The sequence below is a fragment of the Pleuronectes platessa genome, chromosome 9 (genome assembly GCF_947347685.1).
Source record: "Pleuronectes platessa chromosome 9, fPlePla1.1, whole genome shotgun sequence".
In the NCBI taxonomy this organism is placed as follows: domain Eukaryota; kingdom Metazoa; phylum Chordata; class Actinopteri; order Pleuronectiformes; family Pleuronectidae; genus Pleuronectes; species Pleuronectes platessa.
Genome location: NC_070634.1, coordinates 8,925,255 through 8,949,187, shown reverse-complemented (window position 1 = coordinate 8,949,187; position 23,933 = coordinate 8,925,255). Strand labels below are relative to the sequence as shown.

The 23,933-nt window shown below is 43.5% G+C and overlaps 1 protein-coding gene across 2 annotated transcripts in view; it reads left to right on the top strand.

The window, feature by feature from the left end:
• The window catches only part of plpp3 (phospholipid phosphatase 3), a 30,957-nt gene extending 7,508 nt beyond the window's left edge, over nt 1-23,449 (top strand). Inside the window, exons 2-7 of one of the 2 annotated variants that reach the window (XM_053430359.1) lie at nt 7,148-7,302; nt 10,289-10,381; nt 10,779-10,966; nt 11,061-11,118; nt 15,207-15,383; nt 21,159-23,449. In XM_053430359.1, the coding sequence (XP_053286334.1) occupies nt 7,148-7,302; nt 10,289-10,381; nt 10,779-10,966; nt 11,061-11,118; nt 15,207-15,383; nt 21,159-21,287 (800 nt within the window). In that variant the 3' untranslated portion in view covers nt 21,288-23,449. Of the gene's footprint in view, nt 1-7,147; nt 7,303-7,734; nt 7,893-10,288; nt 10,382-10,778; nt 10,967-11,060; nt 11,119-15,206; nt 15,384-21,158 lie in introns of both variants that reach the window. The other variant, XM_053430356.1, reaches the window with a different exon arrangement.
• Nucleotides 23,450-23,933: the final 484 nt, after the last annotated feature.

Sequence of the window (23,933 nt, the reverse complement as noted above, 5' to 3'; positions counted from 1 at the left end):
TCATTAGGAATGTCTAGTTGATTTGTAACAGACCTTTTAAAAATTACTTTAAAAACATCCCCTCGCCTCCTCTACGTGCTAAAGTAGACCACAGCTGGTTTACCACTGAACAGTGTTGGATCCAACAACACTCCAAATGTTGCTTGGAAAGGCAACAGCTACACAGGGCTGGCAGCATCACTTCAGAGGCTGCCCTCGCAGGTGCCTGCTGGTAAAAGTCCCCCAGAGAGTGTCCTGACATATGCCTGTGTGTAAAAGGCATTTATTCCTGTGAATAAAATCTCTCTGAGTAAGCACATGCTTCAGCCAGCGGCCCCCCAGTCGCTGTAGCATTCACACAGAAGGGGAAAAAAGCATGGGGATTCAGTCTGTACACCACTCTGCTGACCTCAGCCACCCCTGGGTGTGTGTCTGTGTGTGTGTGGTTCTGTCCATGTTTGTGTATTTGTGAGCTTTGTACATGTGTGAGACACATCAGCAGCTTGTGGAAACAAAGAACTGATATCTGGAGCCACACATCTGTGCCAGTGTACACATGTATGTGTCCATCCACATGCTCATGAATGTATGTTTCCTAAACAGTGATTATGCATATTTATAAAATCTGGGTGGTTTTTATTGGGCTGAGTTTGTTTGGATTGCGAGAGCATTTTTAAAGCCCTCCATGGTCCACAACTTAGGGGAAATGTTTGAGAAAGACTTTGCTGTAGTTGCCAGTGGAACCACAGTAATCCACTTTAACACCCACATAGCCACACACACAGGCACACACACAAATATATAATCAGCAGTGTAACAGTGACCGTTGTGCCCTGCTCTTGTGTTCTACAGTTTAATCCTAGAGCTATGTCACATCCCTGGCCTCTGACCCTTGGCCCTGGAGCTACTTCCAGGGTCTGTCATGAACCTCAGCTAACCTCTGCACTCTATTTCCAAATGCCCGGAAGGCCACACATATTCATGCTGCTGGCTTTTGTGACCTAAAGATATAGTTAAGTTTGTGGGATTGCAGTGCTGTGTAATGTTGGATATGTGACAAATGTAATCACATGCAAGGCGGCTGCTTGGTAGACTTCATTTGAAACCCCAGAGGTCACGGCACTCCTTTAGTTGAAAGCTGGGTTTGTGCCATTTATAAATGTTAAGATATCTATTCATATAAATTTAAACTGGGGCTGACGATGAAATTACAAGCTCATTTAAAGGAGTTACTATTGATGTAATTAATTAAGATGCAGCTTATAAACATATACCATATATTAATGATAATAGTAATAACTTTATTTGTATTGCATTTTTCAAGTAACAAAGTGCTTTACAACTAACAATATGAAACTTACAAACAGTAAGTAAAGTCACACACTTCACACATCAAATAACCACAACACAGGATGTATCCTTGTTGTTAGTGATGTAGGCCACTTTAGAGTGTCCACGAACACATGTTGTGTTGCAGGGTGTGTGTAGATGTGGAGATCTGAATGAGAGAAGTATGAGAAGCGTCGTCAAAAGACTGAGATGGGCCGGCCTAAAATAGACAAGAGTATGTAATGGATCTGTTCACGTTATCCATTTGTCTGTGTCATAAAAACACACACATATATATCAGGTTGTTGTCACGTGTGTGGCGGAGTCTGTTCTTTTTGGTGAAATGTTATATAAAGGGATTAAAAGGATTGATAACATTTTTATATTTGATATTTGACTTGGTACTACACCACAAGTCAAGCTGCAGCTAACTATATTTATATTAGAAAAATATACTGCAGGCATAGCGTTGTAATGTGTAGTAGATTTTGATATAATTTTTATTGTAATACTCAATTAATAATTATAGTTTATAAGATGTTTTAAAAATAGAGGAAACTGCCCATTTTAGTTTTCTTGGATTCAATGTTTTAGATCTGTTTCCAGTCCAAAACCCAAAGAAATGTAACTTACAACTTTATAAAACTGATAAATTAAGCACATCTGTACGAGTGGAAAACAAAATGTTCAGCCTTTTCAGCAATGATCAGAAAAATAACACAAATTTATAAAAAAAATCTCTAAACCAAAACCTTTTCAAATAATATTAATAATAATTAGTATTTTATACATAAGATTTATTTCATACATCTTTCAACATACCCACGGTCACTACAAAGTTAAGAAAATGTTTAAATAGTATAGTCATTATTAATTATAATTAATAAAATATATCCATTCTCGATGCTTTCGATCTGTTTGAGTTGGTATCGAAAAGCATACCTAAGCATAGCAGCTAGTTCCTAAACAGCCTATTGATCTGTTTTAGTGAGAGATATGAGAGAAGATAGTACAGACTTTGATTGGCCAGTCTACGGAGTCACGACCCCCCCCCCCCCACCCATCCTCTAACCCTCCTCTGAATCGCCCTCTGTCTCTGTCTCACTGCTTCTCAGAACGGGTCACATGGTGGGTTTGAGAGACAGGAGGAGGAAATCCTCCATTAGAGTCCACCACAATGCCTCTTCCTCTGGCCGGCTCCGCCTCCCATTCACCTCTCACACAGAGCACTGACACTCCGGCTCAATCACTATATCACAATATCATTCTAATTCTGCCGGTGAAAGCCAGTAAAGCCCATTAAAATGTCAATAGAGTTGTGAGAGTCATGAGAGCGGGAAGCTCTCCACTCTTGTCTCAGCAGACATGCAGGTGATGCTCTGCAGGGAAATTAGTCCCATGTCAAGGGGAATTAACCTTTTGCGTAGGGACGCAGAGCTTTAGCTGGAATAAGAATAGCGATTGTTTCCTGCTCTGGCCGGTACACTCTGTCTTAAGATGAGAGAAAATAAAAGAACGTAGCTGATCCTCACTACTCCGGGCCAATGAAATTTGGACTGCATACTAATAAGCACGATTTTAAAATGACCAAAATTTTAATCCTGACAAATTCCAACAGTATAATTCATTTTTTCCCTTTATGTCTGTAGGATATGTAAAGATAAGAGTTAGTCCTGTTAGTGCTGCTAATCTAACCGCTCACTTGCTATGCAGTACCAAATTTAACTCCAAAGCCAATCAAATGGGACGCAGTTGACTAATCCCTCTCACGTAAACGAATGCGTTTATACACACAGACATGTTGTGCATAGCAATGTGACATACCTGTACCATGTATAATCACACGTGGACATACTTTAGTGCAGTGATTTCTCACAGGCTGCAGAGCATGAACATGGGAGTGAATTTACAGATGGAAAATAAGTACAACACACGCAAGTCCACACACTGACGCACGCACACACACAAAGGCCTTGCCATGACCTCTGCACATAAACACTGATTCATCCAGTCAAAGAAATGCCCCCCCCCCCCCCCCTTCTCTCTCTCTGACCCGTGGTAAGTAGTCTTTAGTGGTGTGCAGCGGTTCTCCTTGTAGCCTGAAAGAGAGAGGTGCATGACAGGATCTGATAAGACAAATAGAACTGTTCCCCAACTCGCCAAGCCACCCACTTTGGGTGTGCTTTTTCCTCCTTCTACTCTGCCATACTTTCACAACCTTTTTTCCCTTCCACTTTCTTCACCCTTGATGTGTTTTTAGGCTCCAGTTATTCTCAGACGCCTGCTTGTGCTGTTTAAAAGCAGCTCAGTGGCTTGATACCTATTAGGGCTCATTGGCCGTAAAAGTACAGAACATTGCTCTATCCAGTTAGGCAAAAACTAGCCTCTGTGTCAGGGTTAAGGCCTTTGCAGAGGAAGTTCATTGTGTTCACAGCACGTGTATAAATAAATATGATCTTGTGTTGTGTCAATCACCCTTATACGCCAACTTTGATATTCTCCATCATTCAAGTTTTCGGAACAAGTTTGATTTGCTGCATTTCTTCACAGCTGTCAAAGACTTCCCGAGAGAAGTTTGAGCTGGTAGACCTCACAGAAATTTGATTTCTTCTTTTTAATATGCGGCCTCAGTGCTGTTACAAATCATACTGGACCACTGACATCCTAGAATAGACTTGGAAGCTTTGTTGTGCAGCTCCTTGATTGGAATGTTGAAACTCTCCTTCTCAGGATTGGATGAAGCCAGTGTTTTCTTGTGAGAAGACCACAAAATAATCTTCACTATTTCCAGAACAAATAGAATAACAACCCATTTTTATTGAAAGATGGACTTGTTGTGCATTGACCTTTAGAGTTAAGACAGTGCAGTTTGCTCTGAATCCTTGTTTTAGTACGGATTGGAGAATCACTGGCATCCCTGCATGTTACTGACTTCCCCGACAGACCTTGTAAAATAGTTGTTTTTTAATTCACTGGCCTTTTCCAACTGCCGAGCCCATCGCTTTCTTCCTCTCCCCTCTCTGTTCTTATCTGTCCCTCCTCTGACACTCCCCCACCTCTCTCTTCCTCTGTCTCAGGGTCAGCGGGCCCTGTGAAGGTCAAACTCTCTTTATCCCACCGCCGTAAAACAGGTCATATTTCTTAACACGTCTGTTTGCAGATGCGGCTCTGATGGGCTGCAGAAGTCGTGCTGGAGTGGGTTTTATTTTGCGCTGAGGGTTTCACAGACTGTCTGTGATATGAAGAGAATGCCCACATACCAGGCTGTTTTCAGGGGGTTGGCATTGGTGAATGAGGGGAAGCACAAAACAGCTTGGTATCGAAAAGCTGGACAGAGTGTGGACAAGGAAGTATTAAGTAATTCTCAATACTTAGTGTTTAGATGCTCAAATTGCTTGCTCTCACTTTAACTTTTTTTCATTCAGATGGTCAACTGTTGAGTTTCCTGTGGTGTTCTCTGATTGGTTTAGCCTTTAAGCATTGGTTTGCATGTGTGTGTCTGTCTGTGTGTGCATGTTTCCCATGGCTGTTAAGCCAATGACCTCCTTTCACTTCTGCTCATTAGCATATGAATCCCCCAGCCCCGACCCACAAGTAGGCCAGAGAGGAGGAATGTAGAAAGAGAGGGAAAGGGAAGGAGGAGAAAATAGAAAAGGAGATTTAAGATTTGAGACTGGCGTGAGAGAAAGCGTGTCTGAAGAAGTGTTTTTTACACAGCTGAGTGTTTACCCAACAGAACTCAGCTAGTGCATTCACTTAATGAGGTTTCTCACTTTTGGGTATCAAACTGTAGCCAAGTTCAGAGGGGCGTTAAGCCAAAAGACTCACAAGAACAGGAAACGCACCAGAATCCATCCATCTGAAGTCGTGTCTGAAGTCGACCGTCCTGCCCTGGCTCAAAGCCCTGAAGCTTACCCTGCGTGTTGTGTGGATAGTGCTCCTCAGACACCACCAAAGTCTGACCCAGCCCTGTGTGGGCCCTCCAGCAGCCTGTCGAGCCCTGGCTCTGCACCCTGTTTGTGCAGGTGTCTGCCTCGGTGACCATACCATCTGCTGCCCTTTGCTAACCACTGGAGAAAGAAGCAGAGGGGAGGGAGCTGGTTAGCAACAGTTGGAATCATCAGAACTACAGGAAAATGCCAATATTTGGGGCTTTCAGCTATTTAACCAAGAAAATAAGTGTGGCCAGAGGATTCTCAAGACTGAGGCTACATCCATGGAGTCTGTTCAGTTGCCACAGACATGGATTCCTTATTCATGCTCACTTGACAGTTGAATTAGAAAGTTTTCCTAAACTTAAAAATTCTCAATTATATTCTCAATGATATTCCAAAGCGCTTCGCATGCAGGAGACAAATTTGATAATGATAGTTTTCTGTGGTCACAAACCACCATGACCACTGCAATGAAAATAAAAAATGTAGTATATCAGTATATCTATAATAGTGTTGGCATGAGGGACCACTCAAGTGGGAGTATATGCTAAGGAGCTGTGAGTGTGTGCATAACAAAGAGAGTTTTGAGGTTTTTCTTAAAGAATGTAGTTTAGGCAACCAGCGAGTGTTGTGATTTTCATAACAGCAGAGTAACACAATCTCCCTCTCCCATCACTGGTTAGACGACAGCTGAGGTTCTCAGCCGCATTAGGAGCATTCATGTTTAGGTCTCTGACCCAAATGGCGAATATCCCTGTGATGTGAGCCAACCACACAAACCAAATCTGGAAATATATTCTGTGCAGTCTGACTTTGAATGCATATGTTAGTGTGTCTGCGTCTTCATGATACCTACATGTCTTGAGCTCATTCTATTTATGAGCTATGGTCATATACACACACACGCCATATATGCTCTCACGAAAAATGTTCCAGAGTTGGGTGGGCTTACTGTAGTCTCCCTCGGCACTGACACATTTTTAAAGCCCTCAAGAAAAAACCTTGAAAATCGTGGCCAGAGTTTACACGTCTGTGTGTCTGAAGATATGTATTTTCCATTTGTCACGACAGAACCTGGTTGTGCAAGAACATCAGCAAACGATTGAATCAGTATGAACAACTCAGTATCTATTACTGCTTTCAACTCTTTGTCCATTTTGTTGTTGAGGTGTTTGGACAAAGTTCTTATTGGTCATCATCTTCCTCACGATAAAGGTGTTTGGTATTTTGGGATACATGCTTATTTGCTTTCTTGTCAATAGTTGGATAAGAAGTCTGTAAAGCTGCATCTGTCACGTGCACTGCAACCCTGAACTTTACTGGACATATACCTCGAGGAGCTGTATGTAAACACAAATATCCCTATCACTTGATCCCCCCCTCAAAAAAAGAAGGACTTTACACTGCCAGCTCTCTACTACAAAGTCCACATTAACCAATTAAGCTGTTCATTGTCAGAGAAAGAGATTTTAATTATCTTATCTGGAATGGCACTCTCTTCCCTTGTAATCCGTCTCCACCAAACTCCGTACAATGTATTGACCTTGTCCCTATGTTGCTGTGTTTCATTTGTCTCCAATAATGGACCTGTATGGCTAAATGTCAATGTGTATTTGCTCTGCCAGGAGGGAGGAGGCCCTCATGTTAAAGAGTCTCAAATCTCTATAGCCTGGTGTCAGACCGTCAACAAGGACAGCAGGAGAGAGTTTGCTCAGTCAACAGAATCACACACACGCGCGAAAACACACAGACACAGACACACACATACCTGGGGATTTTTTTTATATGTTTGCTTTAATGTGATATTTCTTTCCTCAGCTTTCAGGTAAGTGTCGTTAGTAATTTGTATTGTATGTAAGTGTGTGTGGGCTCATCAATCCATCCGTGTGTGTGTGTGTGTGTAGCTATGCTCCCGAGCCTGGTTCTGCACCGCAACTCGGTTCGACCCTACCAGAGGGGTCTGTACTGCAGTGACTACAGCCTGAATTACCCCTACAAGAACAGCACTGTTTCCTCCTCAGTGCTAACCGCTGTTGGGTTGACACTGCCCGCGGTGTCCGTAAGTCCCCCCCCCCCCTCCCCAGGCACACAAGGAGTGTCGGCCATGGGGAACATGGGACGCAGAAACGGGGAGGGCCAGAGTCTCGTGGCAGTGGCGGTGAAGGAGTGACAACAGACCTGGAGCATTAATACAGCTAGTAAAGTTGATGTAGTATGATTTTGATGTCATAGTTTGATCCAACTTTAAAGAGTCACTCCTTTGCTCTAGGCTGCTCCGACATGACGCCCTTAAGCCCCACCCACTTCTGCAGTATCCCATGTTCCCCTGGTGCCATGATGCTCCTTGTGCTTGCCCTGTTCGCTCCTGTTTATGTCTGTGTCACTGACCTGGTGCTTTTATGCTTTCTTTCTTCTCTCTCCTCCTCCCCCTCCCCTCTTCCTCTCTTTCTTTCTCTCTCTCCGCTCCCTTCTTTCTTTGTGTCTTTTGTAGCTAGCCTGCCTTTCCTGATCATTGAGACTAGCACCATAAAGCCGTACCATCGCGGGTTTTACTGTTCGGACGAGTCCATCCGCTACCCCCGAAAAGAGGGAGACACCATTAGTGATGCTGTTCTTTGCGGTGTTGGCATTCTTATTGCCATCTTCTCTGTAAGTCAACCTTCACACCTCCCTTTTTTTGTTGAATTTACTCCAATTTAAACCCACCCTTCTTTTGTTTTAAACTTTTGGATAGCTCACATCCAAACACCCCAGTCTCTTGCTGTGAATGTGCTCTATGTGCTCCTCCATTCTATAATGTTCTCTGACATACTCATACTTTATTCTTCAGTAACTACTGAGTCATCCGGGCCATTTGTAATGGCCTGTTTTTTATTACTTCACCAAGCGAGTCAGTAGCAGTGAAACCCCCTCCTCCCCAAGCAGTATTAGGAAATACTTGTTTGTGGGTACGGTTGCTGACGCATGCACGCTGAAGACCAAAGAGGTTTTATGAGCCCCTGGTCCATTCTCATGCCTCCCACTCTAACCCCTGCCCCCTGGGCTCTGTGCCCTCTCTGCCCTGAGCATTACTCTGGGTGAACGTGTCTGTGCTCTCTCCCGTGCTGATGGCCGGAGGTGTCTCACCAGTTAGCCACAGCACGAAGCCGTCATTCCCTTGACTTGACACTTACTCCAGAGAGGGAATGGCTCAAATATTTTGCCAAGGAGATTAGCGGGGGTCAGTGGAAACATGTTTTAATGACATTTGGTGGGGTATGTGTCAATACGTGCCACGTGGTCAGGCCAGATGATCTTTACAGCCCCCAGAGGATCTGTGGCACAGCCCCCTCGTAATTTCCCATACCGAGACATCGCTTCACCGCCATCTCCTCACCATCAGCATGGTGGGCATACACACACACACACACACATAAACACACACACACACACACGCACACACTGTACCAGCTCAGCTCTTCTGCTTATTGAAACCAGGAGACGGCTTGTGTTGGTTAGTTCCCTCACATGTTCACGTGTGGGCAAAGCTGGCGTGTCTTACACAGCTGTGTTCCATTAGCGGCGTCTACTGCCATGCAGACACCATTCCTTTAAATCACACACACGCTCACTCATGCAAGCACATGAACACACCCACACACACACATATATATGTGCCAAGTACATGCACTGGCAGTAGATTCCAGTTGGGCCTCTTGTTTATCTCCACTACAAGGGAAATCCCACTCCTCAGTTTATCCATGTCCGAAAAAGCCATGTTTCCATTGTGAGAGCAACTGTGAGATAGTGTCCTGTAAGTGTTCACACTGATGATCCTAGTTTGGTTTCATTTAAATGAGCAAAGCCAGTATAATGGAGGATTCTCTTTGTGGCATTATGGTGGGATATCTGATTAAAGGGGGCTTATGTCAAAGTGTCTCAGTCCACACAGGAAGATAAGGAAGCGAGGGAGGAGAGATTTGAGTGCAAATACTGACAACTCAAATAAACCTCCCTGGCCTTTATCAGCCTCATGGGGCTCTAATCTTCTGCTGAGACCAGAAGAATTCATTCACAATAGCTCACACACACAAACTAACATCCCACCATGTTTGTTTCTTCTGGCTGTGAGCCTGCAAGCTGACCACCTAATAAGCGGAGTCAGTGTGTTTATCAAGCCTAACAATACACACAAGATACAGTAAACAGAAAGTTTCTGAATATGAAGTGTGGGAAACACCTGAACTTTCATATGTGCGACGTTAGTGCTGTTCTCGTTCACAGTACTGTCCACTGGCTCAGAGATGGGAAGGTCAATATTTTCCTGTGAGATTGGGAGAGAAGTCAGACTAAAGACTGAAGCCTTGTGTGGACAGAGGAAGGAAAAGGAGTTGTGGTTAGTGGTGGCGAGCCGCCAGTCTGTCAGTCACATACCCCATGTGGTAGAGATATGATTGACACCTCCCTGCCTGGAGCGTTGGATTGGCATAAGCCCCGTCCGTATAGATGAGGTCTTTTCATGGGGCCTAACACTACTTAAAACCACCTGGAATACCAGAGGAGTCAGCGTTAGTCCAGTTGACTTAAGCCCCATTCCTCTGATGTAAATACTCCTCATATCAAAGTCTAATCCATCATTATTAATATTGACCCAAACCATTTTTGTTTTTCATTTTTCCAATTACTGCTCTCCCTTAATATCCCTCATATTCCACAATAAAACCCATCATATCATCGAGCAGAGCATCACCTCCCTCAGTAACCTCACATCACATCCTCACTGCCTGACGGAAAGGCAGGCCACGCTCATCCTGTATGTCTGTCTGTCTCATTTCTTCTGTCTCTCATCTCTCATCTCTGTGCTTTCCATTCTTCTCCATCTCATCTGACTCCCGCCTGGCATTAAATCTGATTTTCTGCATGATACTCACTCAGACTCAGTTACTTTTGTACTGCATGGTTACCTGCATCTATAAGCACGTAAAACTGTGGGATTCAATAGCTATATTTTTTCATCTTACATTTGTGATCTGTGTTTATTTCTAAAAACAAATCTTCTCTTGTAGATTGTGATTGGGGAATGCTACAGGATTCACCAGCTACATGAGGGAACCAAGTCTTTCGTCGGGAATCCCTACGTGGCCGCTCTTTATAGACAGGTCAGTTTTCCTGAAATATATCAGAGGGGCTTTATGTGAGAACGCAAATGTTCTATGTTGTCAGTTGCCCTGGAAATTCTCTGTAACTTCTTCTGCCAGCACCCTAGTAAAATGTCTAATCGAGCCCATGTGAGAATATAGCAGGAAAATATGCAGAGAATTCACAGCGAGCAAGTGGGTGTGTTGATGATTTTTCTAACAAGCCCTGAGTGCGAAATAGGAAGAATACAAATATCTCAGGATGAAAAAGAGGTGTCATACGCACCAGACCGAGAAAATGCCCTGCTTTTTATAGAGCTCATGTCTGACATTGGCTAAAGTAAAGGGGCAGGGCTTAGCTAAAGGAAGACATCTACACTGATCTTATGTAATCATATGAATGTGTGTTGTCTTGCAGATGGGCGTGTTTCTCTTCGGTTGTGCGGTCAGTCAGTCATTCACAGACATCGCCAAGGTGTCGGTGGGTCGCATGAGACCCCACTTCATCAATGTGTGCAGGCCGGACTTCTCCACCATCGACTGTTCACTCGGATACATCACCAACTACACCTGCACTGGTGACGAGAGTGACGTTCAGGAGGCCAGGTTTGGACTAACACCAACACATCTGCCACACCTAAGAAAAGATAAACTACATGGTTTGAATAAAACTGACCAGAGATCATCTTTCTCTCCTCAGGAAATCCTTCTTCTCAGGTCATGCCTCTTTCTCAATGTTCACCATGCTCTACCTGGCTGTAAGTAACCATCCAACCCTCTCACACACACTTCAAAACAAACAAATGTTCATGCAAGCACAAACGCTGGGAGACACACAAACAATGGTTTACAGATTGCAGAGGGAGTCATAGAAAGAAGGCTGGGCTCTAATTTGGGGAATCACAGCCTGAAGAATAAACCAAACATTGTTCCTATTCACTTTATCTGCACCTCCTCCTCCTCTGCTCTTCCTCCTCTCTCAGTTTATGAAGAGTTCTATTCTCCTTTTTCACTCCTCGGAGAGATGGATGAATGCATTCCACTGGTTTTCTTCAGAGCAGCTGCACGTTCACTTCCTGTCCTCTCCTATTCCCTCCATCTCTCACTCCACCTGTTTTCTGGTGGGGCTTAGTGCCCTGGAGGCATTTCATGCTTCAAATGCTTTATTACACACACACATACACACACACACACACACACACACACACACACACACACTATTGCCAGCTCATAACTACCAAGCCTCCACCTCTCCCTCCTCCTCAGTTCACACCATAAGTTCCAACTTCACTTTGCATGCCCAACTCAGGCCCTGTTCATACCTGCCATTAACTTAACTGCTCCATATTTAAATCAACATATAAATTCCTTCTTTTTGCAAATACCAGATGTTTATTTTCATTATATGAACATCGCATTCTTAGTTTATTAGAAATTAAGGTGAAGCAGAAAACATAGCAATGCACACTAGGTCTATTCCATGATGTGTTCCAGACAAACCAACTGTCCCAAGATATGGGATTCATTCACAACATAGCTTTATGGGCTTTTGTCTTGGGTTCAGCTGAGTTTTGGTTTTGAGGTGTTATTGGTTCTCACACAGTGAAAGTCTTATTATAGTACATTGTTATGCAATGAGAGTTTGCTGTGGGTATTTCCCAGCCTCTGCTTGAACCTACAGCTGTTCTCTGGTCAGACCAGGGAAAGGAGATGAATAAAAAGCAGGGGGAAAAGTAAAGAGGGAACAGAGATGTGCTGGATCCAGACCACAGTGACACACACACACATACTAGTCAGAGAACAGTGTTCCAGCTGCGGCAAGCTCCGGACCATAGCCAGAGGAGGTTGGTGAAAACACGAGGAGCGAGGGAGCTGCAGTTAGAAGTTGATGTTTTGGAATACTGAACCAGCCTGACACAAAGTGCCACTGGCCACAGTGGCAGCATTCCTAGTGGAAAAGGGATTTTGCGGCTTGTTTTGTTTTTAGCTGCTGGAAAACGTCATGTGACGTAATGTTTTTACTCACGGATCCTCCCTCCACACTTACAACTTTTTCTTGTGTTTCTACTCGTGTCCCCCTGGTGTTACAAACATCTGAAATCTAAATTAAAATCAAAAAGAAAACATGAAGATGGATAAACTCTGCCAGTTTATTTTCTAGCTGGGGATGTATCACCAATGAAAATAAATGCAAAGATTGTATGTAGGCTTCCAGATAATCAACCGTTGTGGAAGAAGACCTCAACATTTTGCCTAAGTAAACGACAAATAAACAGACAAAATGAACAGATATATATTTTATTTCAAATATATAAAGTATTAAAAGTAAAAGTAACTTGCAGAGTGTAGCCGTTTCCCTAAAGCAGCAGTCTCAGCTTGCTCTGAATCCATTTCAGGAGTTTGATGATTTGATCAGTAAAACAATTCCCCTCATGTTATTGATTACGTTTAAAGATATGAAAAGCAATATGAGCACATTAAGTAGGTACAGTAAAGTACAGATACATTAAACATATTTGTATTTACAGTTATGAGGTACATGTACTTGAATTGACAAATGTAGCATCAACTTTATTTATTTATGTAAAATCAGATTATGGAATCAATGATTTTGACCTTTAGATACCTTTAACCTAAACATCGTATCAACAGTTCTGAAAGAATAAACAGGTTCTCAGGATGTTTGAGTTGTCCTCAATAAAACCACAAGCATAGACACATATTGGTCTTTTCCTTCTTCCCCTCAACCTGGCCTGTGTCGTCTGCTCCCTCGTTGCTCGCCAAATTTTCCAAACCTCCCATTTTCATAGTGTGGCTGTCCCCTTGTCCTCCCTCCCACGGCTCCCCCTCTTCAGCTAATTCTCCCCCTGTGATATGGAATCACTTTGTATCCTGCGGATCATGTCCGATCACCATGTGTAGCCCTGAGCTGAGAGTCAACAGTCGTCAGAGATGACCTGATACTTCTCCTCTTTGCTCTAATGGGCACAGAACAGGACACACTAGACAAGAGCTGTGATGTTATTGTGGTTGCTCCTCTGCAGAGCCTGATATCACATGTTGATGAGACATGCTGGATTTATAAAAACCAACATGTTTATGATATAAATGCTTGTAACCACAGCTATGCCTCGTTCTCACAGCATGGCGTGAACTGAAGCAGTTCTCGTTCTTTCTCACTTTGTTGTGTTTGTGCGACTTGTCTTTCATTTAACACTGACAGAGCAAGAGAGAGAGCAAGAGAGAGGAGATCACACTGAAATGAGCTGGATTCCTTCAGAAACCACCAGACTTTGTGTCGTCTCGTCTTCCTCTGTCATGGGAAATCTACTGGGACTCCTTTTGTTGTTGGGTTTTATTGTTCGTTCCCTCAGATCTAACTTTAAGACACATAGCTAAATTTGTGGGAAGATGGCTCAGGTCAGAAAAGGCAGATCCCAGAGTCTGTGTGGGAGGGAAACAGGAGTCGTTGAACTTTCCTCTCAATTTCTTACTGTGACTGCTGAATCAGGGTCAGACAGGTTATCTGAGTTTACCATTCGACATGGTCTATAATTCCTTGTTTGGACTAAGTTCAAGAGCAAATTTTAACTTTTGCATCGTCCATCAAAGCTTACTTTAAATTGAGAGGTTTAGGACGTTGCATTCGTGGCTGCAGGACGTCAGACTAAGACACTTATCAGGAGTCCATACCCACTACCTGAGAACCAGTGTAAAGGAAGCCTGAAGCCTAAACATCCCTGCTAGGGAGGAGCGACAATGACTGGAGGGATGGGAGGGAATACTTCCTTTGCTTCCGTAAGGAGAAGAACAATGATGGAGTGTCATAGAGGAAGTGTGACGGCACTTTACGCCAATACCTACGCCAGCTCGTGTAGTGAACGGGGGGGTTACTGGGAAGCGCTGTGGCTGTGTGTACGTATTGTTAGCCTAGCTGATTAAAAGACAGAATTCTGAAGGTTTGGGCTGGATAGACCTTGACAGAGGGCTGGTGCTCCCAGGCCCTCTGTCTCTGTGTGTGAGAGACAGGAAGTGTGTGAGTGGTGCAGAAACACAGGATGTCTGGGAAACCTGGACTGACTGAAAAAAAGAGAAACTGCATGTATGTGCACTTGTACCACAGTGACTTACAGTGGCCTTGGATTTAGTTGTTCCTGTTTTACTTCTCCTCAGTCTCCAATCTGACATTGAAAACATTGTTTTGCTGCAGGCAGAGCAGGGGGTGCATCCGCGATATCCTATTTACTCTAATAGAGGGTAGAGAGTTCATCCCGACAGTGTTGAAACATGCATTGCAGATTACATGTATATACGTGTGCGTATGTGTGTGTATGTATGTGTGTGTGTGTGTAATCCAGTGGCTCTCTGTGGTGGTGGTGCTGTTTTTACAGCTGGGATGTTGAACCTTGAATCAGTCATGTCCGGGTCTCAGGGACTCGAGTGTGTGTCTGTTTGTGGAAGAGATGTGTTTCACTCTGGGTCTGTCACGCCTGCCCACTTTGAGTCTAGACCTCTCATACAGTTATAATACACACACACACACACACACACACACACACACACACACACACACACACACACACGCTGCAGGTGCACAGTTGAAAGGGCAGCACGTGTTAGACGTAATGACTTTAATTCAAATCTCCAGGCAGGTGTGTGTGTGAGGGTTCAGGTCATTACTGACATCGACTTAGATACTCCCATCAACAGTATAATGTGGATTACATGTTTCAAATCATAGACACGCTAAGAACCTTGGAGCATTTACACAGTACATATGCATATTACTGTTGCATCGACAAATTAAATAACATTATCTGTCTGTTTCCTCCCTCCTTCTCTCCAGTTCTACCTCCAGTCCAGGTTTACATGGCGCGGTGCTCGTCTCCTCCGCCCGTTGCTCCAGTTCACCCTGTTGATGATGGCGTTTTACACTGGCCTATCACGCGTCTCCGACCACAAGCATCACCCGACTGATGTCCTGGCAGGCTTTGTGCAGGGAGCCCTGGTGGCCTACTGCATAGTGAGTGCACACATCACATGCACCAAGCACACAAGACACGCGAACTGTACAAATTTGACTGAAAGTGCAGCTTAAACCTTTTCCATTAACAGACCACTGGGATTCTACAGATGGACCACACTTCACATCAAGTTTGCCTCCACATTTTCTGTTCTGTTTTTTTGTAAAAGCAAAACTGGAGCAGGCGGTGAAGTGAGGAGAATCTGATTCCCTTTAATGAATAACACATTGCTTGGAGCTCTTGTTCAGGAGTGTGCGCGTGTTGATTTGTGTGTCTCTGCGTTAGTGTGAAGCCACACTCTCCAAACCTCCTCCACTACTTTGTGACACATTGTCCCAGCAGTTGCCAGATGATTTTAGTAACCCTCATCATTACACTAAGCTCGGTAGAGCCAAGGAAAATGGAAATCGGGGCTGGGAGGAAAAAAGCAGGAGTGTAAAAAGAGAGAGAGAGAGAAAGTGAGTAAGAGAAAGAGAGAGAGAGAGGATTAGCCTTTGAAACAGGAATGAGGCTGTTAATTATTTTGGTTTTTTTATTTGGCGGCTGTCGTTCTATCAGCACAGCAGGCCCTGGCTAAACTCTGCTGCCTCTGAGAAAAGTATGGAAAAACACACCATTGCACACTTGCGTGCATGTGCAGACCCACACACATAGACCTTTACCTTTCTATTGGATCCAAATCATCAACGTGGAAAGGATTAGATTCATAAAATTCTGCAAGACCTCAGTAGTGGCGCCTGGACAGATATTGGAACAGCTGAAATGCACATGCACACCCGCGCACACATTCACACTCCGCACCGCAGGGTCCTTGAATGCCAGGATTAATGAAGGATCCAAAGTGAGCCCTGAGCAGGAATCAGTAACAATAGACACTAACCCTGCTCCACCTGAGTGCGGATCCTGGACAACATCCGCTTTGACTAATAGAAAAATGTAGGTTTTCAACAACATGCTTGTTTGTGGGCCTGACCTCTAAAGGGGCAGATCTGGCGGGAGGTGTTAAAGGGAAGGAAGTGACAGGAGAGAGGAGCCTTGTCTCCATCTTGGCTCAAGACAAGTGTTGGTTAAATCCAACTCAACTATTCCACAACCCTCACAGAGAAAACCTAACACACACACATAGTCGCACTGTTCACATCCACATAGATACATACTGTAGTCAAACCCTGACAGATTGAGGCGGTGGGGTTAGTTTTACAATCCTTGACGCCTGGCTGATTGGCCCAGTCTCAGTAGAAACTCACATCTGTGAGTACTTTAGTTCGCCTTGTTCAGCCCCTCCACAAGCAGTGAAGCAGGGAGGACCTGACGGGGGATCAGCTGAGGCAAGATAGAGGAGGTACAAATCCTTTGTGATCAAAGTACGTAGTAATCAAAGTGTGAACATAACAGAGTTAAGAAGTGTACAAGTTCAGTCATTATATTTATAAATGTAAGAATAAAAGAATGAGTTCACACTTTGAAATCCTGTCAGAGTGAATATATTTTGCCACTCTGGGATGTTTGCAGCACTTTAGACAGCGTTTGAATATCTTAGTCTAGAGTTACTGGATGTACATAAATCCTATCCCATATTATATCAATGAGTATTAAAACTCCAACATAGCACATTTTGAGGACGCTGGCCACTGGGAGTCTCATAAGTAATTTAAGGAAGTGTTTGTTGATGTTTGAGAGCCTGATTGCAGTCTGGCTAATCTGGTCCATTGATCCTGCCTGAGTCTAGTACACACGAGAAAGTCTCCAAACACTGGAAGCACGCTTGTCATCGATTCAAAAAGTCTGATTGGAAGAACAATGGGACACATTAGAGGATTTGCGCATCAGTCCCAAGTGTGTAGTTGTGAACAGTTGCTCGGAATATCACATGATGAGTAATGTGGCCTTGTGGAAAAGTGTCTTCCTGTCCAAGCACATTTCAGCAATTGTCTGTAGAGAAGTGTGTCGTGCGATGACTTTATTGTGTCTGCTATTGTAGGGTCCTGCGGGCTACCGTTAATTCTTTAATCCTAATGTATCCCCCACTGAGTAAGGACACATTCATATATACAGGGGTGTTAGATGACAGATTTGTAGCCTTTGTTGTAAGTAGTTCATCGTAAGTTGCTGCATTAAATCCTGTCGCCTGTCCACATCTCAATCACTCTTCATTCTGCACCGTCTGAACAGCTACCTGTCAATCATCCATGACGTCTGTGTGTCAATCAAACCGACATGCCCACAAACCTACAGCTGTTTTACTCCTAACATGTTTTGACTTGATTTGAGAAGCCCCTGCTGGATCTCTGAGGTGTTGCACTTTTAAGCACTTCACATCAACTTCATCTTACATTGCTTGAAGCTACATCCACTTGTGTCAGAGTCTGACACATGCAGAGTTGAAGTCTATGTCGGTGAGCGTCTGTTTTGAGAGAAACCCTCTGGACCAAACGTACAAGACAGAGAATGGGGCTCACCACAAGAGGAAGTTGTCCATATGTCCTACCTGGCACTTCCTATCAGACCCAGTGACCTAGTTTTTAACACGTGTCGTAATAAAGGTTGAGAGGACGGAAAACCTGCTGGAAGGAGCTGTCAAAGAGAGAAAGCTGGTGCGGTGCTCATTTGTTTTTCCAGGGATCATTGTCACAATGAAGAGGAGTGGGGTCAGGCTTTAAAATGAGAGGGAGATGAGAAGATGCTGTCTCCCACCCACTTTGGTTCAAACACTTTAGGACACATAGTGCACATTGCAGCAGTGTCTGTGTGGTCTGTGAACTCGTCTGTAGTGACAGGAAGTCATCTTCATCAATCAACAGACAACTGGAGTCTCTAAATTTACTCACACAGTTGTTTTTATAACTTATGCACAAGCACAAATACATTCTGTGACACTTGTTAGCCAACTGTGTCCAAGAATCACACAGTGAAAGCATCAACATATTCAGAGCTGCATCTTTCCACTTACATTGATGCAAATTCGGAATATTGTGTGGTTAGACTGCATATATATTCATAGTTGGTTTCATGTGCGTGTAAGCAGATCCATTTTTTACTCTTTGACTTACAAAAGAGGTTCTGGTGAGTTATGTGGTGTTTTCTATAGACATTCTCTGCTCCTGCAAAGCGCCCACTTCCTGCGTGACTCAGCTACTTCATGTGCCAGACGTGTCATTTTAATTGTTACAAATACACATGCACGCACGCACACACCCACATTCTGCAGCATTTGAAAAAAAAGGAAGCCTTCCTATTTCACTAAATGAATGCAAATATTCCTACATTCATCCCAAATCCTTTTGATGACTTACAAAGTCAGTCTCAGCTGTGTTACATCCTCAAATGCATAATTAGGCAGCAGAAGGGACATATAGAGAATCAAATAAGAAATTATAATAATAATAATATAATATATATATAATAAAGTTAAACAAACATAATACACTTTGGCACAAAGACCACAACAGGAAGTAGAATACCATTGAAGCAGTCCTATGAACAAGATGAATCCCCCTGGAGCCTGGTGATGAGGGATGGTGTAGTTGTGTAGGTGTGTCACTTAGTGATCGCTGTAATGAACAATAACTACATAAATGATGAGGAGAGATTTCAAAGTTTGACACTTTGAAGGGGTTTGGCTCAATGTGAGCGTGTCAGGTTGTGATTTGATGAAGAGAACAAATCAGCAGGTGGAGCATAGAGATACTTGAACTGGACACAGTGACGGAGGCTCTCCTACATTGAGTCAATCATCAATACCGTAAAAAGAAGAGATTCAGATGGAGGCTTCACATGATGAAGAGCAGCTCAGTCTTCAGTCTTAAAGCTGAGCTGGTCTTTGATGAACTGGGCATGAGGTGAAAGCAAAGCTACCTGCAACACAAATACGGGAACTTTTGCAACAGTGTTGTATGTACATACAAGCCTTTGTGCTGTGTTTTTCTGCTGAGTTTGCATCACTCAACATAATAGGACAGGAGAGAGTATGTGTGTGTGTGTGTGTGTGTGTGTGTGTGTGTGAGTGTGTGTATTGTATGCAGGAAGTGGTGTGTCACGATAAGCGCTCCGCCGGGGCATTTAGCGGTTGGGTGACCTGACAAACAGGGCCCGTTGTGATTGGCGGCAGAGCATCCGCTTGGGAAATGAGCGCAGAATGTTTCCCATGACAACTTGGGTGACTCTCATAGATATGACTCCACCTCATATCTCTCCGCACTCCCATAATTATATCTTATACAATATACCAAATATGACGTAACAAACATGCTACACAAACTAATGACTGCACAAACAATGAGCCCATTGATAAGCATGAAGGCAGCTGTGTGCTATATGTACATGTGATGTCAGTTAGAGGTCAGCAATAAAGGTCATTTTATAGTCAGTAAATGTCAAGCTGTAATAGAAGAGATTGTGTTTGTGCTGAGCCCACCACTGGGAATGAGACAGTCTTTGTTATAGAAATAGATCACTGACTATCTGAGACGTTTTCCCAGAAAACCAAAGATGAACCCTGAACTGTGCAGTAGCAGCCTACATGATCTAATGGCAGCATCTTTCCTCTTTGTCTCGAAGGGCGAAGCTTTTCTGTTGAAGCCCCTACTGCTTAAGAGGGAACCCAGACCCCTGTAAGTGGAAACGGGGATTCCAATATTACAGTCGACAGTAGTTTCCATGGTCCCACTTCCTGTCTGCTCCTGCCCATTTTCCTGTTTGATGATGTCATCGGGATCTCAGCCTTTTCTTCGCTCCCTTTTGCGTCACTGACCGGCCGTGTGTTCTGACATCAGCGTTGATGTAGAAGGGGAATTCACCCATGGCATCATTTAATAAAGGATTAGAGAGGGTTCACTGGATGTGATTGTCATTTTAAAGTGAGCTACACTAAGACCACTACCTTCAGCCTGATTACTCAGTTTTACTAAATTAAAATTGCCCAATGTAGCTTGGAAGGATGTGGTCGAGAGTGTCTCACCACAGCATGTTGTCACCAGCTCACAGTTCATAAAAGAACTGTAGCAATGCCCTTCTGCCGGACCTGCCTTCATGGACATTAAAGCAGATGGTGACGGAGAATGTGCCGACGCGTCTGGTCTTGAATCAGCGTTAAAGGGGACATGTCTCTCCACTACTCATGGTCTCCCAATTCAAGGTCAAGTCACCTTACGCTTGCCCACAGTGCGACTTCAGGATCTGCAACAATCTATTTCATTTTAATGATACAAGCTTTATACTCCAGCTTGGCCAGTCTGCTCCTCCAAGGAACATTGTTAAGTTGGCCTATTTCCAGGCAACCACCGGCCATTCCTCTTTTGTGGTTCACTGATGGTTGAACGAGCTATCAAAGCAGGGTCGCCCCCCTCTAAGGCGATTGACTCCTTTCCCTTTACCAATAGAGGAGATCAGCTTTTAGTTTTTTCCTCTGTGCATCATTCCGGACATCACAATCACTTCTATCACTGCAGATACGAGCTGGAGCATATAAAAACCTGTCTACTGAGTCATTTGACCCGCGAGTGAATGCTGATTGTATCCATTCACATTGCAAAAGCCAAGTGGTTATTGGTGGGTTTGTTGACCAGTGGAAAAGGGTCTCTAGAAGACGATGAAACGAGAAAGTAGCAATTTACAACTGAGCCCTGGCTTTCTCCTGCTGTGGTTAATTTACATTAAGACTTGACTACAAATCAGACACATGCGTGACCAATTACCTGTCCTCAAATGCAGTTAAATACATCTTTATTGTTGTTTGTTCGTCTTCTGACCTTGCTGTTCCGCTGTGTCTCCACCAGGTGTTCTACGTGTCAGACCTGTTCAAGCACAGGGTAAAGCCGGCCACGCCCCAACCCTCGCCAATCAAGAAGGAGCTGCTGCCTTCGTCCGACATCATCGAAAGGAACAATCACCACAACATGGTGTGAGAGAGGCCGCACCTCTTTTCCTGTGACCGAGGAGCCAATAACAGCGCTGCTCGCCTCCCATCGGACAGTAGAATGTAGCGACGAGAGACTGTAGCTGCTTCTCAAATGGCACCCTCCTCCTCCACCCTTTTTTGTAGTGCCCGGCCAGGCACTTTGTGGACTAGGGTGTCAGATTTGAGAATTGCACAGCAGAGTCCACTCTCACTATCCAGACTTGTTATTTACTTTTACGTTAACTACTAAACAACATTTGAGCCCATTGTTTTTGAGCAAAAACTGAAAAGAATTGGAAGCTAGAAGACAAAATGTATTAAGAAATTGATGACTTGACAGACAGAGCTGAGGGTGTGGAGGTTTGATAGAAGTGTAACCACCTGAAGGTAAAAACACTTATGAAGAAAATGAAAAAAGAGACAAGATAAAAAGAAAAAGACAAACCCCCTGCCCAGGGAGGGAGGAGATTTCCGCGACGCCTCCTCTCTGAACTCTCTGTGGCCTCGGAACGCCGTTGGACAACAACTTCCTTAGCTACAGGAAGGATATTACTGCAATAACTAGCAGCATTGAAATATTAACATTATAGAAAAGTATAACTTATAGCACTGTTTTTAAGTCCATTGTCCATTATCACCACTTGCTGCCTAAGATGTCTGACTGAAAGAAGGTTTGACGATGCTGAATATCCACGAGACAGAAATACTGACTCCTTAAAGCCAACTGAGCCCAGTGTGGTCCTCTCACAAGACTTCACCTCAGGCTGGATGAAGAGGCTTTAATAACAATAACTCCTCTGCCCCTGCACAGATCACACACTGATCTCTTTAGGCCCATACAACATCTTTCAGAGGAGTTTCTTTTCAAAAGTGGAGCCCTCCAACCTCATGTCTCTGTCTCCTGATTCAGCACGTCAGGCTTTTTTAAGGATCGGACTGTCAGTGCAGCCTTAACCCGGGATGTTGCATTTCTTGAGGGTTAGATGTAGTAAAGCAGGGATATTTTCTGTGGAGGGAGGGAGACAGATCCCACAGCAGCCCCCCTCCAGCACCTGTACGAGAGCCGTGGCTGTGCCATGCCTCTCTCTGGTGCTGGGGCCGTCTGTTGAGCCTCCTGAACGGGAGAGAGAATGGGTGGGCACAGTGAAGAGGGAGGGAGGGGGGGGGGTGGGTGGGTGATCTGTCCCCGCAGAAAGAGGGTGATGATTTACAGCTAAGCTGGCACATTTTGGGTTGATTTGGGCTCTTCCCGCTGGCAGGGAGGGGCCTCTCACCCACCCAATCACTCGTTGGCAATGGATGTTCGTGTGTCAATGTGTGTGTGTGTGTGTGTGTTTGTGTGTGTGTGTGGGTGTGTCCTTTATAGTGCTTGTGTGGGTACACTTGTACTTGTACATGTACATCTTGTGTTTGTGTGTGTAAATATGTTTGAGCGCTTGTGCCCTGTGAAACCCTCTCTTGATAAACAGTGTGTCAAATGAAACACACACACACTGTCAGCTGTGCCAAGTCTGTGTGTTTATGTTTATGTGTGTGTGTCTTTGTGCGTGTGCCACTGTGTGTCAGAGAGCGAGAGAGCAGGTGGACGTTATCAAAAAAACCTGTGGATCTAATGTTTTTATTCTCATCTTTAACCGTGTATGTTTATAGCCTGTCTCGTATAATCACTAACAGTTGTACAGAACCAGAAACAGACACCCTTTTTATTTTCAGCCTACTCAGACATCCTCCTCCAACAACACACTCCGCCATGTTGCACATCTTTCTCATCGTATAGTCCGTCCTATCACTTCACAAAGCCGTTTCACTCTCTTTTTATAAATATATAAATAATGTATAGATGACTAAAATTAACTCTGTAAGATATTTGTTTAACATGTTTAGATATATCCACTATGATTACAGACCTGTGTTCTTTACAAAATGCTGCTTCAAAAGCATCAATTGACAGATTTTTGTATCTAAATAACTATTGTAGATTGTTATAGTTATGTTTGTAATATGCATTCAAAAAAATACATCCACAATTGTATTAAAATTCAATATTAGTATTTTTGTATTGTCTTGTTTTTTTGTACAAAAGAAATAGTAGCAATGCTGTTTTTTTCTGCAAAATGTACTTAGCTCTAATACATGTGCTTTTAAATAAAAAGCTCATTATGAACACAACTTTGGTTTGTTTTGACTTCATTTTGCATTTTGACTAAAGGTTTTCGAGACTAGTTTTGAATGGCTTTGTGGAGGATTTATACATTTCTCTTTTTAAATTGCTGGACAACATTTGCTTTCCGCATGCACAGTAATATATATATATATATATATTTAGGTTCAGGTTCACAGTAAGTGGAAGACTTCAAGTCAGTGATGGAATGTATTTAGGATTACTATAGATGATTTAAGTACTTTAAGATACTTTATAAAATCTCTGCTGTTTACCGCCTTACTTAAAACAGGGTTTCTCTAGTTTGCAACTAATTAAATTGAAGACTTTTAGATATTTTAAGGACTGTTTAAGACCAATATCCGAATGAAATTCAGGAATATCACACTCAGAAATACACATGCCCATAATTAAAGATTAGGTGAAGTAGCCTTGTAGAGAAAAAACCTTAAAACGACTTGTTATCTCCCAAACTACAGGCAGAGAAAGTAA